The 13700-nt window shown below is 39.7% G+C and overlaps 1 protein-coding gene across 1 annotated transcript in view; it reads right to left on the bottom strand.

Annotated features, from left to right (window-relative positions):
- Positions 1-9892, bottom strand: part of SLC35A3 (solute carrier family 35 (UDP-N-acetylglucosamine (UDP-GlcNAc) transporter), member A3) — a 14789-nt gene extending 4897 nt beyond the window's left edge. Inside the window, exons 1-4 of the mRNA XM_010140012.1 lie at positions 9863-9892; positions 2369-2573; positions 1330-1484; positions 1126-1248 (exon numbers count right to left, since the gene is read on the bottom strand). Coding sequence (XP_010138314.1) covers positions 1126-1248; positions 1330-1484; positions 2369-2555 — 465 coding nt within the window. The 5' untranslated portion in view covers positions 2556-2573; positions 9863-9892. The remainder of the gene's footprint in view (positions 1-1125; positions 1249-1329; positions 1485-2368; positions 2574-9862) is intronic.
- Positions 9893-13700: the final 3808 nt, after the last annotated feature.

The following is a 13700-nucleotide window of genomic DNA, read 5'->3' on the forward strand; positions in this document are numbered from 1 at the left end:
TCAGAAGGCCACTGGATGTAAAAAGAGTTATACAAAATTCACAGACAAAAATCGAACCATGAGCATCTATGAAATCCAAATCTGCTTTCTAGCAACAGTAAGTTACTAAATACAATCACATGCTTGTAAAGTTTTGCATTTTGCACCACAAATACTTCTAAAGCACTAATAAGCCATAATTTTTCTTTCTACATATTTGTAAGCAGTAAAATTGTGCCTGAACTGGGAAAATACCTGTCAATTTACCAGGTCCGAGATCTATGTTTTATAAGCTGGAACTGTTTCTGGATCTCAGCATGTCTCACCATGGTCATTCCCAGGCACAAACTTTGGCCACCCAACAATTAGTTACCTTACAAATATAAGTACAGTTAGAAAAACACTTGCACCAGCTGTCTTTAAGACGGGATGAATTGTCTTTCGCACGTGCCCCTCTTCAGTGACTATGCAGATGACTAAAACAAGCTGAAATTTATGAAGCTAAATCCTGCAATATAGCTAACACCAACAGAATAAAACGTAATGCCATAGACAAAAACATACTGAAGAGTGTGAATTACTACAAGAAGGTTTTGTTCCCATTTTTATCAAATTTGAAAATTATATAAAATTCAATCCTCAGAATGTTTTTCAAATCTTAAGTTTTAAAATAAAAATTTATAGGATATGCTAAAATCTGCTAAAAATTCATAGAATAGTCTCTTATCCCATGATCCTGCACTCTGAAAACTACCAGCTCCTGTAGCTGCACTATACAGAACGAAGGCCAAGTCTGCCTCTTGTAAAAGTTCAAGTATCGCAAGGCAAGCAGCAGGACTGTGCTGGCACAGAAGATCTGCAAATACGTGATGTTTGAAGACGTGTGATAATAAATACTGCTATCACTGCTCCAGCGTCCCTCTCACATCATACAGTAGATCACTGGAACACAAAAGAGGTGTTATCATCTGCCGTTGAACCATGCCTGGTGTCCTCTAGCCTGGGCCAGTTGTGATTCACAGCTTCTGGCCATGCTCTGGTGCTCGCGTGCAGCTGGTAGAATCAGAAAGCTGTGCAATCAGTATAGAAATCCCTGTTCCTGGCATAAATGCATTGAAGAGACACAAACCACCTGTTAACATTTACCTGCACAAATGCCACTCCTGTCATCAGTATTACCAAGGAAAGCCACTGGTATACGCCCAATTTCTTGCTCAACATGGATACAGAAAATAATGCTGTGGTAAGAATTTTCAGTTGATATGTAACCTAGAAAAACCCAGAAACAGTTACTATCATGTAATTCATGGGCATTTTTGAGACTTACAGAGAAATCTGAATGTACAGTACCTGGTATGTGGCTGCATCTAGGTTTGACAATGCTACATACAGCAAGTTATTCTGAAGAGTATAAATTCCTGAAGGAATCGCAAGTTTAAGAGTTTCCATGGGTTTATTAACGATTTCATCATGCAGCACTCTGTTCAGAGTCCGTAAATTGCACTCTACCCAAAGAAACAATAAAGAAAGAGGCATTTACTACGAGGGATTAGAGAGAGAGAGAGAAATGTTCTCTTCTTAAAGACTGTTGCCCCCTTTTTATAGCTATCACTGCTATCAAGAACTCAAAGAAAGTACTATCCGTTTGTTTGACTTTCACGAGCCTCATATGTAAGAAAAAGGGGCTGCAGCCTGTAGCCTGAAATATCAGAACTAGAACAATTATTCAAAATACTTTAATTAAAACTTATTGAAATCATATCAATACTTGAACATGATACATTAAGGAGTATCACCTAAAAAGTGAACATTCAGAAGCCTACAGTATTTATGCATACACAATGATACTTTTAAGCTGATGAAGACCAAATATATGTGTCAAGGAACCAGATAAATTCAGTACAAAATGTGCAAAATAAGAACTAGAGTATATCTGAATATACTTTGTTTTCTTGAGCTTAAAACCATGCTTCTTCCTGTAGTAATGAGATTGCTTCATCCCTTCTGCATCTGCTGTTTGTTATAGGCTTCTAAATTATCATTCATGCCTTGGACACACTTAAAGCTTTTCAATTTTTCCTACTTCTACATATGAATTTCTTATAATGCCTGAGCAAAACACAAGCTTCAAGCTGCCAGTAGAAAATTTATTCTCCTGCTCCTCAGTATCCACATTCTTTAAAGAGAACTCTCTTCAGCAAATATACACTATCTTGTATCGTGTGTGAGAAGTGAAGTATGATTAGTGTCTTTCCAAGACTATTTCTTTTACTTGAGGAGAAGGGAGACACTTTGTTGTACGTCTGTACTCACATGGCTGCTTCGCAGTTGCCACTACGATACAGTATATTGATTAGGAAAATTACTTGGTGCAAAATTTGACACATACTGCTGTCTTTGTAGACCAACAGAACACAGGCCAAAATCTTCATAAGTTCAGCAATAACTACTGCAGTAGATGATAAGTAACGAGGTCCTTCTTCTTTCAGTGTCCGAGAATAACGCATGGTCAAGACTAAACTCGTGGTCTGAAAAACCAGGACGCCCAAGGAAAGGTATTTTAAATTGGTAGACATTTCTTGATTTTTTTCTTCCTGAAACAGAAAAAAAAACAACCCCCAAGCCCAGGGTTTGGTAATATTGCAGGGTAATGATCCAGGGAGCTCAGCCAAAGGAAAACAAACCTAATCTGATATTGAAAAAGGAAAAGGAGTTTTACACTTCAAAAATATTTTTCATATATGTGACTACAAATGGCGAAGCATATCAGAATATTAGGAGAAGTGATAACCAATAGTATTAAGTATTTCTTATCTGTAATAAAGTAAAATAAGGACTACTAACTGATAATTAGCGTTCCAATAACTGATTTCACAAAGAAATCTCCCAATCATGGATTTCTTCATGTAGGTGAAGGCTCTGAAGGCGTTTTCAAAGTGAAAAAGCCCCACACTGTGGTACTGCAGAGTGCCCAGTACCCCAATGAGCTATTCCAGGAATGAAAATATCTCCTCGTTCTTCCACCCCTGCAAAGTTTTTCAGGTTGCAGTCTCTGCCGTGCCAGATGACACACTGCCAGCACACAGCAGGGTGAGGGCTGGGCTCCTTCAAACGAAAACGAGAGGTGTGCCTGACGCTGAAGGCAAAGGAGAGTTGTGGGAAAGCAGCGTTGGATAGGAAGATGTGGGACGGAGGAGCTACAGGGGAGACAGCACTAAACCTGTCCTGCTGATCATCCTGCTCAGAAAAAAATTAACTGAATATAGATGACTAGGTGACTGCACCTTCACCAACTACCGCAAACCTTACATTAGTAAAGCAGTATCACCCTCATCCCCACCACGAACTTTCACCAAGCTGACGTGGTTTTCTTTGACCTTTGTCACCAATTAAAGCATTAACTTAGTGCACAAGACTAGTAGAGAAAGTAATTATAATTTCAAAAGCATAATATATTACAAGGAAATAAAAAAATGCATCACTGCTATTATTATATAATATTCTGCTATTCTTCATATTAATTGAGAGGAATTTCCACACGTGCAGAAGTTAATGCCTTCTATAAAATTAGTACTGCTTTCACTGCTCACATATTCAAAAACCAGCCGTGTTTTATAATGCCAAAATAAAATCAAATCGGTAATTAAAAGCTAACAAATACATTGTCAAGTGAAAGAAAAAGAATAACAAGTCAAGAGAATGAACGCAGTTCTCACTTTCAGCAGTCTGGAGATGGCATACGCATTACTTATTGGATGCACATGCCAGAGCTGTCCCTTGGCATGCTTTACACCTACAGGCAACGCAAGTTGTGACTCATTAACCGCCTCATTTAGTACACACTGCTGAAGGATGTGCTAGTACCTCTAAATATTTGAGGCTGAAACTGAGGCTGTGTCTTGATGACTACATTTCTCTAGATCAAGATGCATTTTATGACAATTTTCATTGATACTTGTTCAAAGATTTGGAGAGCTGTGCTATTCAAGTATTTCTGACTTGCCTTTAACTTGCCTCTAAGCACAAACAGGTTTTTCTCCAGTCAAGAATATGAAGTCAAATTAATATCTATATGGCATGGGTACTTAAGAGACATTGCAATAACCTGCAGACAAATATGACTTGCCCGCAGCCACAGAGATATGAAGTACACACTTCTATCCTACACAATAAAATTGTTTACCTGAAGAATGATATGGCTGTAAAAAATATTTGTAAAAGCATATTAGCAAAGGAGGAAAAAAAAAAAGATGCCAAGATGCAGAAAGTGAGGAAGAAAACACAAGGATTCCTTTAAGGAATCATAATAGAAGATACTTTAGTATGAACTGTGATCTCATTTTACTCCCTGAAGAAACAAACAGTAAAGATGCAACTGCACTTGAACAATACAAACCAGACAGAAAAGTAAAGCACGAAGGAGAAGAAAGCTGTAGACAATGTTCAAGTTCTGCTAGCTTCTTCCACAGGTTCTGGTGGATTAACCATTTATAAGAGGATGATAACTGGAGAATTACACAAAAGGGAAAAAGTTAGCCAAGGAGGAACATCTTTGAAGAACAGCTTTGCTATAGCTGAGAACAAGGACGAGAAACAGAAGTTATTTCCCACGAATTGACAGAGGGGATATATATGCAAGGTCAGAGATCATACCCTCTGGAGAAATACCAGCAGCATAGAGAAGATAGAGAAGGGGAAAACTGAAAGAAAAAAACCAAAATCCACTGAGAGAAAACATGGACTTGAACTTCATGAAAAAATCTGCCTATGCTAGTGGTGAAAACTGACATTGCAAAACGCAGATTGCTGTGAGCCAACTTGCACAATTTCTTCCACCTTTTACATCTACTTCATTTTTTAGTATTGAGACATGACAATCTGGAAACTCAAAGAGCAGTATGTGGTTACGATGAACAACACTCGATTTCATGAAAGCACACTTACAGATAAATAAGTTTTCAAACTTTTTGATTTTTAGGTTTCAAAATACTTCTGAATGAAATACAGATAATAGGAGCACACATCCCTGCCAAATTCACTCACATTTCTGCATTCTGTGAGCCTGTGAAGTGACAAAGGTTTTACAGGTGTTCAAGATTCCCAGAGGTCAATTCGTTAACCTTCATAATAGGTCACAATACCAGAAAATAATGTTTACATTTCTTTCTTGCTGAAATACAACCATCTATTTACTAAGCAGCTTCAAAAGTAATTTTAAAAGTAAATCACTAATACCTTATCTATAAGCAAGTATCAAAGCCTCCAGCATAAAACATACCAACAAGCACAACAGTTCAATAACCCCATCAGCAAAGCCATATGGAATACGTACCACATCATCATCGTTAACGTCAGTCTGGTCTTCATCAGTAATCATGATAAAAAAGGACCTTTCCCCAGACGATGCGCCTCAAAAAGGTGCCAGTGGCAGGAAATATTTCGTTACCATAACTCACTAGAACAGTTTCAGCATTTCAAAAATTCTCACAAAATAGACTTTAAGTAGCTGAAATAACGATACTTGTTAAAAGTTGTCCTCTCAGCGGTCGGCAAGACAGGCTTATAGAGAACAAACGTGTGAAGTTTCATGCTGTACTTGCACATAGCTGGTTCACAAAGCAGGAACTACAGAGTCCTGAAACTTATATACGCAAATAAAGTAACCACCCTCTACTGAGCACACATACCTTATCAGCTCTCATGTTCCCTCTTCCTTTCTTTTAAGAAAGCTGCATATCAGTTCACAGAATTCAGTGCAAACTGGGGACTGGATCCAGAAAAGGAGCCAAGCATCAAGCGTCAAAGAGTTGAACTGTCTTCAACTGCAGTTGCACAGCAGGTTTAGATTTAAAGATTACTACCAGAGGTGAAATCGCTCTCTTCTAGCCATGAGTCACCCTCACTGCAACAGACTGTGCAGTCATACATGAACCATTGTCTTCAGCAACAGCCCACACTACCATTGTCTTAATCAATAATGAAATGAAAGCTCCTAACACATTTCCTGTACAGTTACAGCCAAGCTTAGATTTTCTACTGGGCTCTGGACACACTATTCATACTCTGCAGGAAGAATCTGTGCCAAAAATCAGATTTAGGTTTGCTAATTCAAAGACTGGAAGCTGAGTGCTCACACTACCTTGGTGACTTTCGAACTGTATCTTACAGTGAGAGGTGCTAAGTACCTGCAACTCATTGACTGTAACGTAGCCTGAATTGTTAACTTGGTGACTAGGCTTATAGTTCTTTAATTAGTCTAGGTAAGAAAAAGTAAACCACTTCTGCATACTTTATTTGGTATACCACATAAACACACCCTGCAGGCAGCAATACAGAAGGCAGGGGAAGAGGTCAAAGGCAGGTTTATGCGGGAAGACAACACGCGGTAAGCCAAAACGGTATTTACAGCCATGTAACGTTCAACTGCAGTACACACAGGTGGATAAAATGCAGATGGATACTATGTGAAGGGAAGTTCTCCGGGAAAGCATGAAGGAAGATAACCCTGGAAAGGTCTGGCAGACTTAGAAAACAAAACGTAACTATCTGTACAGAAAGTAATACCTTCAGCTCAAAGTACCACGCTGTGCAAAGTGAAAAACATCTCTTCAACAGACACAGATCCACACACTTCCATTTCACAAAATTCATTCAGACAAAATTAATGTATTTCTGACTCACAGGTTTTCATCTCCCTCAGTAATCCCATACTAACGTGATTACAATTTTAGCCACCACAGGCTAAAATTTCATATTTTACATTTTATTCTTATACCATCCCTACACTTTCCTTCCTAAAATACCAGTAAATTCTGATGTTTGCAGATGAAATTAGGCCAAAGGGAACATAATCAATTTGACTTAATGAACAGTAAACAGACCATATATATTTGATTTTTCTCTATCCATTCTTAACAAAACTCAGTAATATTAATCAGGATTCGGTACATGAGCAAAAATAAGATTATTACAGGATTTTTCTTAACCTTAAGATTTTGTCTTTTAAAGATCTGATGGTATAAACTCTTGAGCTTCTCAGCTGCTAAATACCTACAGTAACAGAATGCTGTGCAAAATTAAAGATTAGTTTATCACTTTATCCTCTTCTTGAATTTGTAGGAAATCCCAAAATCTGACAGAATTACTTTAGTTTGAGGTACCTAAAACACTAAAAAAGAGAACTCTAGAAAGTGATGTGACTAATTTATTTTAAATATTCTTTAGTTAAAGTCAGAGACTAGAGACTGCCTTGAGGCATTTTCCAGAGGTGGCTGGAGCTATACTGCATCTTAGGGAGATCCTTCCAGCAAGCATGGCCTAACACCATCTGCAAGAACAAGAGAGGAGGGGCAACGCCACAGATCCAGGCACTCCCAAAATCTCACACAATGCCGATACAAATAAATTAAGGTAAAGTGAGCACAGTACTGTTAAGACTCAGCTTTGTCTAAGGTCAAGTATCTAGTTGATTAGCACTTTTGAGACTCATTGAACTGTTAAGGTTGGGGTGCCTTACATTTTTACATATTATTTTATAAATAAAAAGGATGATAGTTCACACACAAATGATCTAAATTTTGTTTCTTTGAGTGTGCATTTCCCCTGCATCAATTACATTTAAAGCACTTTCAGTATCCCATGCTATCCAATACTCTGCATTATATTTCATTAACTCAGCCTGAATTACTAAGAAAGCCTTCTCACAGTCACTGCAGTTGGCTTTTTATTATATTAATTAAATTTAATTTTCTTTAAATTTTTGAACCTTCAAGAAAATATCAGAGAAATCTTGAAAAAAGAAATCAGCATTCAAAAAAAACCCAAGCACCCAACACTTTTCCAAGTAGCTAACACAACAAAAAAAGCAATTGACAATGAATTCCAATAACTCACATTACAAAAAAAGGTTAAATTCACCGATTAAAATAAGAACGTGCCCTCTGTCAAATGACTGAGCAATCCACAGTAAAAGTCACGCCTACAATGACTGCCAGGTACCAGATGTGACAGGCTGCCTTACAGTCAGTGAGCTGCAGGTACTCGGCATCTCTCACTGTAATGGTTCAAAAGTCACTCACAATAGTTTTGGGGTACCCATGGCCATGTTGTCTATAAATCAACGTCCCTTTGCCACTTACCACTGACACATCTTTAGAACAAGTTCACACCGACAAAACGAGAGGAATTCACGACAGACTGAAGATAAGATGTACCGCTGGTTTAGGCTCCCTCACTAGCAGAGCCTAGGATTCTAGGCAGGCACAAAAGCGATGGCCTTTCTAGGTGACTGCCTAGGGACGCGCTGTGTCAAAAGCAAACATGTGCAGAGTAACAGAAAATGGTGAAATTAGACCCTTCCACCAGGCTAGAGTTAACATTTGTTAACTATTAATTTCTATCCATTTACTGAAATATTTGACGTGAAAATAATTTCTAGAGGCAAAACTATTTCTTTACTCCTCCCTACTCTGTTACAAGGAAAGTTAATTTTTTTAAAAAACCAAATTACTATTGTGCTTCAAATCTTCACAGTGATGGCCTTCCTTCCAACCTAGCTGTGCAATGTTTGCGCTGCTGATGGACTTTTAGTTACAGGAGTTACTACTATTACTAGCTCTTACGATTAACAAGTTTAAGGCTATTTAAATGAACAAAAGTCACTTGCACATTAGTTAAAATACAAAGCCAAAGAAAAGCAGACAACCAGCCTCTTGGAAGTGCAAAAGGGAAAGTTTAAGTTTTGTGTGCCAGTACACCAAATTCTACGTCTGGGAACTGCCAGAAAATAAACTCTTCTGCCTTACAGAAGGAAAAACAGAGTGGAGAGTGGAAAGTCAAGTGGACGATTTCATTCCAGTGGAACAGGTATGGACACGCTTCCTGGGCATTTGCTTTGAAATCAAGATAGCGGATTCAAGAACAGGATTGTGTTCTCATATTTCGGAAATGAAACGCGAACTCAGGGCTGATGCTACATCTATGCAAGTACAAAAAATAAGCCGGCAAGAACGAGGAAAAGTGCAATTGGAAGGCGGAGCAAGAGCTAGTTCACAGACATGAAGGACCTAGTTTTATAAGACTGTTTATAAGGTTGTTTAGACTGGAGAAGAAAGGCTCTGGGGAAGCCTTTCTGTGGCCTTTCAATATATAAAGAGGGCTTTTAACAAAGACAGACTTTTTACTAGGATCTGTAGTGTCAGGACAAGGGGCAATGGTTTTAACTGATAACGGTTTTAACTGATGGGAGCATAGATTTCAACTGGATGTAAGGAAGAAAATTTTTATAATGAGGGTAGCGAGACATTGGAAAGGGTTGCCCAGAGAAGCTGTGGAAGCTCCATCATTGTCAGTATTCCAAGTCAGGTTGGATGGGGCTTTGAGCAACCTGAAAGATGCCCCTGCCTATGGCAGGGGGGTCAGAACTGCATGGTCTTTAAAGGTCCCTTCCAATCCAAACGTTCTGAGTCTGTATTTACCACGGTACTGAAACGGTACTGAGAGTGCACAGACCTTTCTGAACCTAGGAAGTGCTGCTGAACTGGGTTATGAACAAGATTTTACATCCACACGAATATTTTAACTGCCAAATGTGGAACACTATCATTCAACATTACACTTCTTTCTCCTTTCTCCCTCTCAATATATAATCCTTCATGTAATTTTTTTTTTGAAACCGTGTTATAAACACTTCCAGCAATCTTAAACCTTGTATTTCTCACTTTAAAATATCACTATTAATGTTTTCCATCTTCCTCATACTTGATACAGGTTTCTTCTTTTTTCCCTCACATAAGCTATCTATACTTGTCAGCTGTTCCTCCCCAAATATATGGCACTTGTCAACTAAACGTACTGCAAATCACTTCACCATTTTAAAATTTACCTTGCTCTTTCTTTTGTTTTGCAGTTTCTTACTCAGTCTTCTTGCTAGATACATTACAATGTGTATTAAGTACACTAAAGAAAAATTAAGCTACGTTTCTCTTGAAGCTTGTGTTCCTCTTTAGAAGCATTATTAAAAGCAAATCCTCTAGCAAAGTTTTTTCCTTACTCTTCTACCAAAAACTGAATAACAAAGATTTTTTTTTCACATGAAGCTTTCCTGCAGGCAGTATTTCTGATTTCTCTGATTACATTTCAAAAATCCTTAACTGGTGAAAAACATTTTAAACACCACTGCATTCAAACAATATTTTCATGACAAGGACATAAAGCACATCACAGTAGAAAACTGTTGGACCTTGCTCCTGCAACATCATCTAGCTCCCTAGCCACAGCCCTATATCGGTGTGCTGGTTTCGGCTGGGAGAGAGTTAATTTCCTCCCCTGTAGCTGGTACGGGGCTGTGTTTTGGCTCTGTGCTGAAAACAGTGTTGATAACACAGGGGGGTTCAGTTACTGCTGAGCAGCGCTTACACCGTGTCACGGCCTTTTCTGCTCCCCACCCCACCCCACCAGGGAGCAGGACAAGGGTGCACAAGTTGGGAGGGGACATAGCTGGCACAGCTGACCCCACCTGTCCAAAGGGATATTCCGTACCGTCATGCTCAGCATGTAAAGGTGGGGAAAGAAGGAGAAAGGCAAGGGCAGTCACAGTTACACCGTTCATCTTCCCAGGTAACCGTTACAGGTGGTGGAGCCCTGCAGTCCTGGGGATGCTGAACACCTGCCTGCCCCTGGGAAGCGGCGAATGAATTCTGTGTTTTGCTTGGCTTGTGTGGCTTTTACATTACCTACTAAACTGTCTTTATCTGAATCCAGGACGTGTTTTCTCACTTTTACTCTTCTGACAGTCTCCCCAATCCCACTGGCGTGGAGCGAGCAAGCGGCTGTGTGGTGCCTAGCTGCCAGCTGGGGTTACACTGCAACACTCAGCCTGTTTAACATCATGCAGGTACATTTTAGCACTGGCACGCTGGCTTATGCCCAGTGCAGTTATGCGTTAAATTGTAACGGCTAAAGATCAACCGGTGATTTCTCCTCAACTTTGCTCTGAATACCTAGCTTTTACCGACGACAGTGAACGCTATTATCAGTGATTCACCGGCCTATCACTCAACCAGGAAATTCCACCATTGCCAAGTCTAACAAAGGGAATGCAATTACATATTAACTAGCATCTCATTTCAGACAATGCTATAAACTTCTTGGGGCTTAGGTAAGGTTTTCTTACAGGCTGACAGAAAACTTAGCAGAAAGGGAGCTTAACACTGCAGAGGTTTTTTATGATCTCACAAGAAGGGTTTTTTGGAGTTGTTTTTCTTTTCTTTTGCGGGGGGGGGGCGGAATCACCATCGTAATCCACGTATGAGACAGAAAAAGTTGAGCATTACGTATCTCAAATATGAAATTTGTGAATAAATATTCTTTAAGCCCAACCTCCCCCCTTATCCTTTACACCAAACCTAAGAATCCAAAGATAAGATGTCTTTGACCAATGAGAATTTGATTTGTTGACTATTAAAGAAATCATGTATTGAGTATACACATTCAGCATCCAGGAAATTCAGGCCCTCACTGAGCTACACCTAACTCCACTATTTCTTATGAGATGAAGAGTTCGACTATAGGCACAGTAGTGCAACAGTTTTATACTGACGTAACAGTCCTTAAGCCAAACTCTGCCTGCCAGTACAGAAATTTGACACCACCTGCCTTAACCGCCGCTCTCTTTTTCAAACAGTACATACACTGCGTTCATTGTATAGATCACAGTACAGACAGATCCTGGCAGTCACGTGAAGATTCCGTGAGCGAGGAGACATTCAGTTCTCAGTTTTAATTCAAATGCCCATCCCTCCTCAAGCACACAGGAGTACAACGCCATGAGCTAACGCAGCGCCCAAATACCACCCCTGCAGATGAACCAAGCCAAAGGAGGAGCTTGATTTAAGGTCCTGAGAGACTGAATATTGACTTTAGCTGGGGTTCAGCTACAGCTTAGCTTATGCTATTTATGAATTACTAATCAAGTCTGGGTGCTCGAGGCAATGCAGCCACATCAGTCAAGGTGACCTAGTTTGAGTACAGTAACACAAACTAGATATTACAGTGAAAATAAAACTGTAGACACTTTCCTGCAGAAAGCTAGTAATTACAAATAAAATTGGATAGCTGAACAGTGCACGGAAGAGGTATGAATAGGAGACAAGAAGGTTCAAAAATTCAGTGGGAAGATCCTGAATTCCTAACCATCTTACATTAATATGCTAGATTCTAAGTGGTACAGATCTCCTCCCCTCTAGAGACACCCGCTACTGATGTGATCCAGGAGCGCAGCCTCCCCAGTTCCAGCTTGCATATGGGTATGAACTGAAGTAACTGGTGAAGAATAAGCCCAGGTGGAAGCAATTCAAGAATAATGGGAGGAATAACTGTATCTAGCAAGCCTGTCCCAAAGACCAAGAATGTGTGACTTAACACTGCCAGATCTGGAACTGTTTTAAGCACACACGTCAATCGATTTCCTTAGGTACCTGGTCCAGATGACCCTTGCCTTTTTCCTGTTATTGCAAACAGCAGCATAACTAGCATAAGGAATTAGGCTGTGTCAGATTGTTAAAGATAGTCACCCCTAAAATTACACTGCCCTAAATAAAGCAAATTTGTACTTACTACAACCATAGACTTTCCCCAAACCGGTATTTTCACTACACATTCTACTTCTGCAAACAAGAACACCACACTTCCCAAACCAATGGATCCTTATCTCCCAGAATAAGTGCAATTTTAAATCACGTGTTTTCACAATGTCTAACAACGTAAAAGGGAATCGTGAGCTACAGTTTCTAAAGAAAGAGGTTATCGTTTCCAACATCAGCAGGGTGCTGCACCATCTCGTCTAGACCATGTTTTTGCCAAGAAACGGACCAGATGATCCTTGAAGTCTCTTCCAACCCAGTATTCTATGATTCTATCACTGTAAATCAGTTTCTCCACAATTATCACCTCCCTCAAACTCACCCTGCAGCCTCAGAGAAATTTGATGCTGCTTATTCTGTTATAAAAGAAAAACATGCATCACAGAGCCAGAGTCCAGCAAACTGACTATACAGCATCAGCTTTTGTGGAGCAGATCCTGCGTGCTAACTTAACAGAGAACAGCTGAAGAGGTCAGGCTCAACGGTTCATGTACAAAGACTTTAGACCAGTCAAGGGCAGTGCCCATGGAGAAGGGCAACCCCACAGATTTTGGGAGAAGCAACCTGTCACCTCACATTCATCCTGAACTCCACTTTGTCAGTCAGTACACCGGTTCTTCGCAAAGCAAGGGCTGCCTTAGCTCCAAACCCTCCTCTGTAGATCATGCTGCTCAATCAGCTTTAGCAAGGTTTGTTGCATATGTTCTTTATGTCCCCAGTAACACATCCCTCCATTGCGGAAAGCAACCTCGGTCTTCCCTGCCCAATCACTCCTTAAATATATTTTTTCTGTTACTCAACCTTCCCTCGCCCTGACTTAAAATAGTTTATAGAATTTGATAAAATGAAACAACTTGGACTACCTTTCATTCTGTTTCACAATATGTATTATCCTACTACGTTATCTCTGCATCTTCTGGTTTTCTGGTTTAGTCCAGAAGCTTTGCACTGCTAGAGCATTTTAATTTCAAAAACCCAGTATGGAACTGTGATGCCATGAAAATACTTATGAGGTGTCCGTTTCTGCTAACTTCACGCACAGCACTACACCGAGCAGAGCGAGCGCCTTCCCAGCAGAGG

This window comes from Buceros rhinoceros, unplaced genomic scaffold (assembly GCF_000710305.1).
Source record: "Buceros rhinoceros silvestris isolate BGI_N320 unplaced genomic scaffold, ASM71030v1 scaffold42687, whole genome shotgun sequence".
Taxonomy (NCBI): domain Eukaryota; kingdom Metazoa; phylum Chordata; class Aves; order Bucerotiformes; family Bucerotidae; genus Buceros; species Buceros rhinoceros.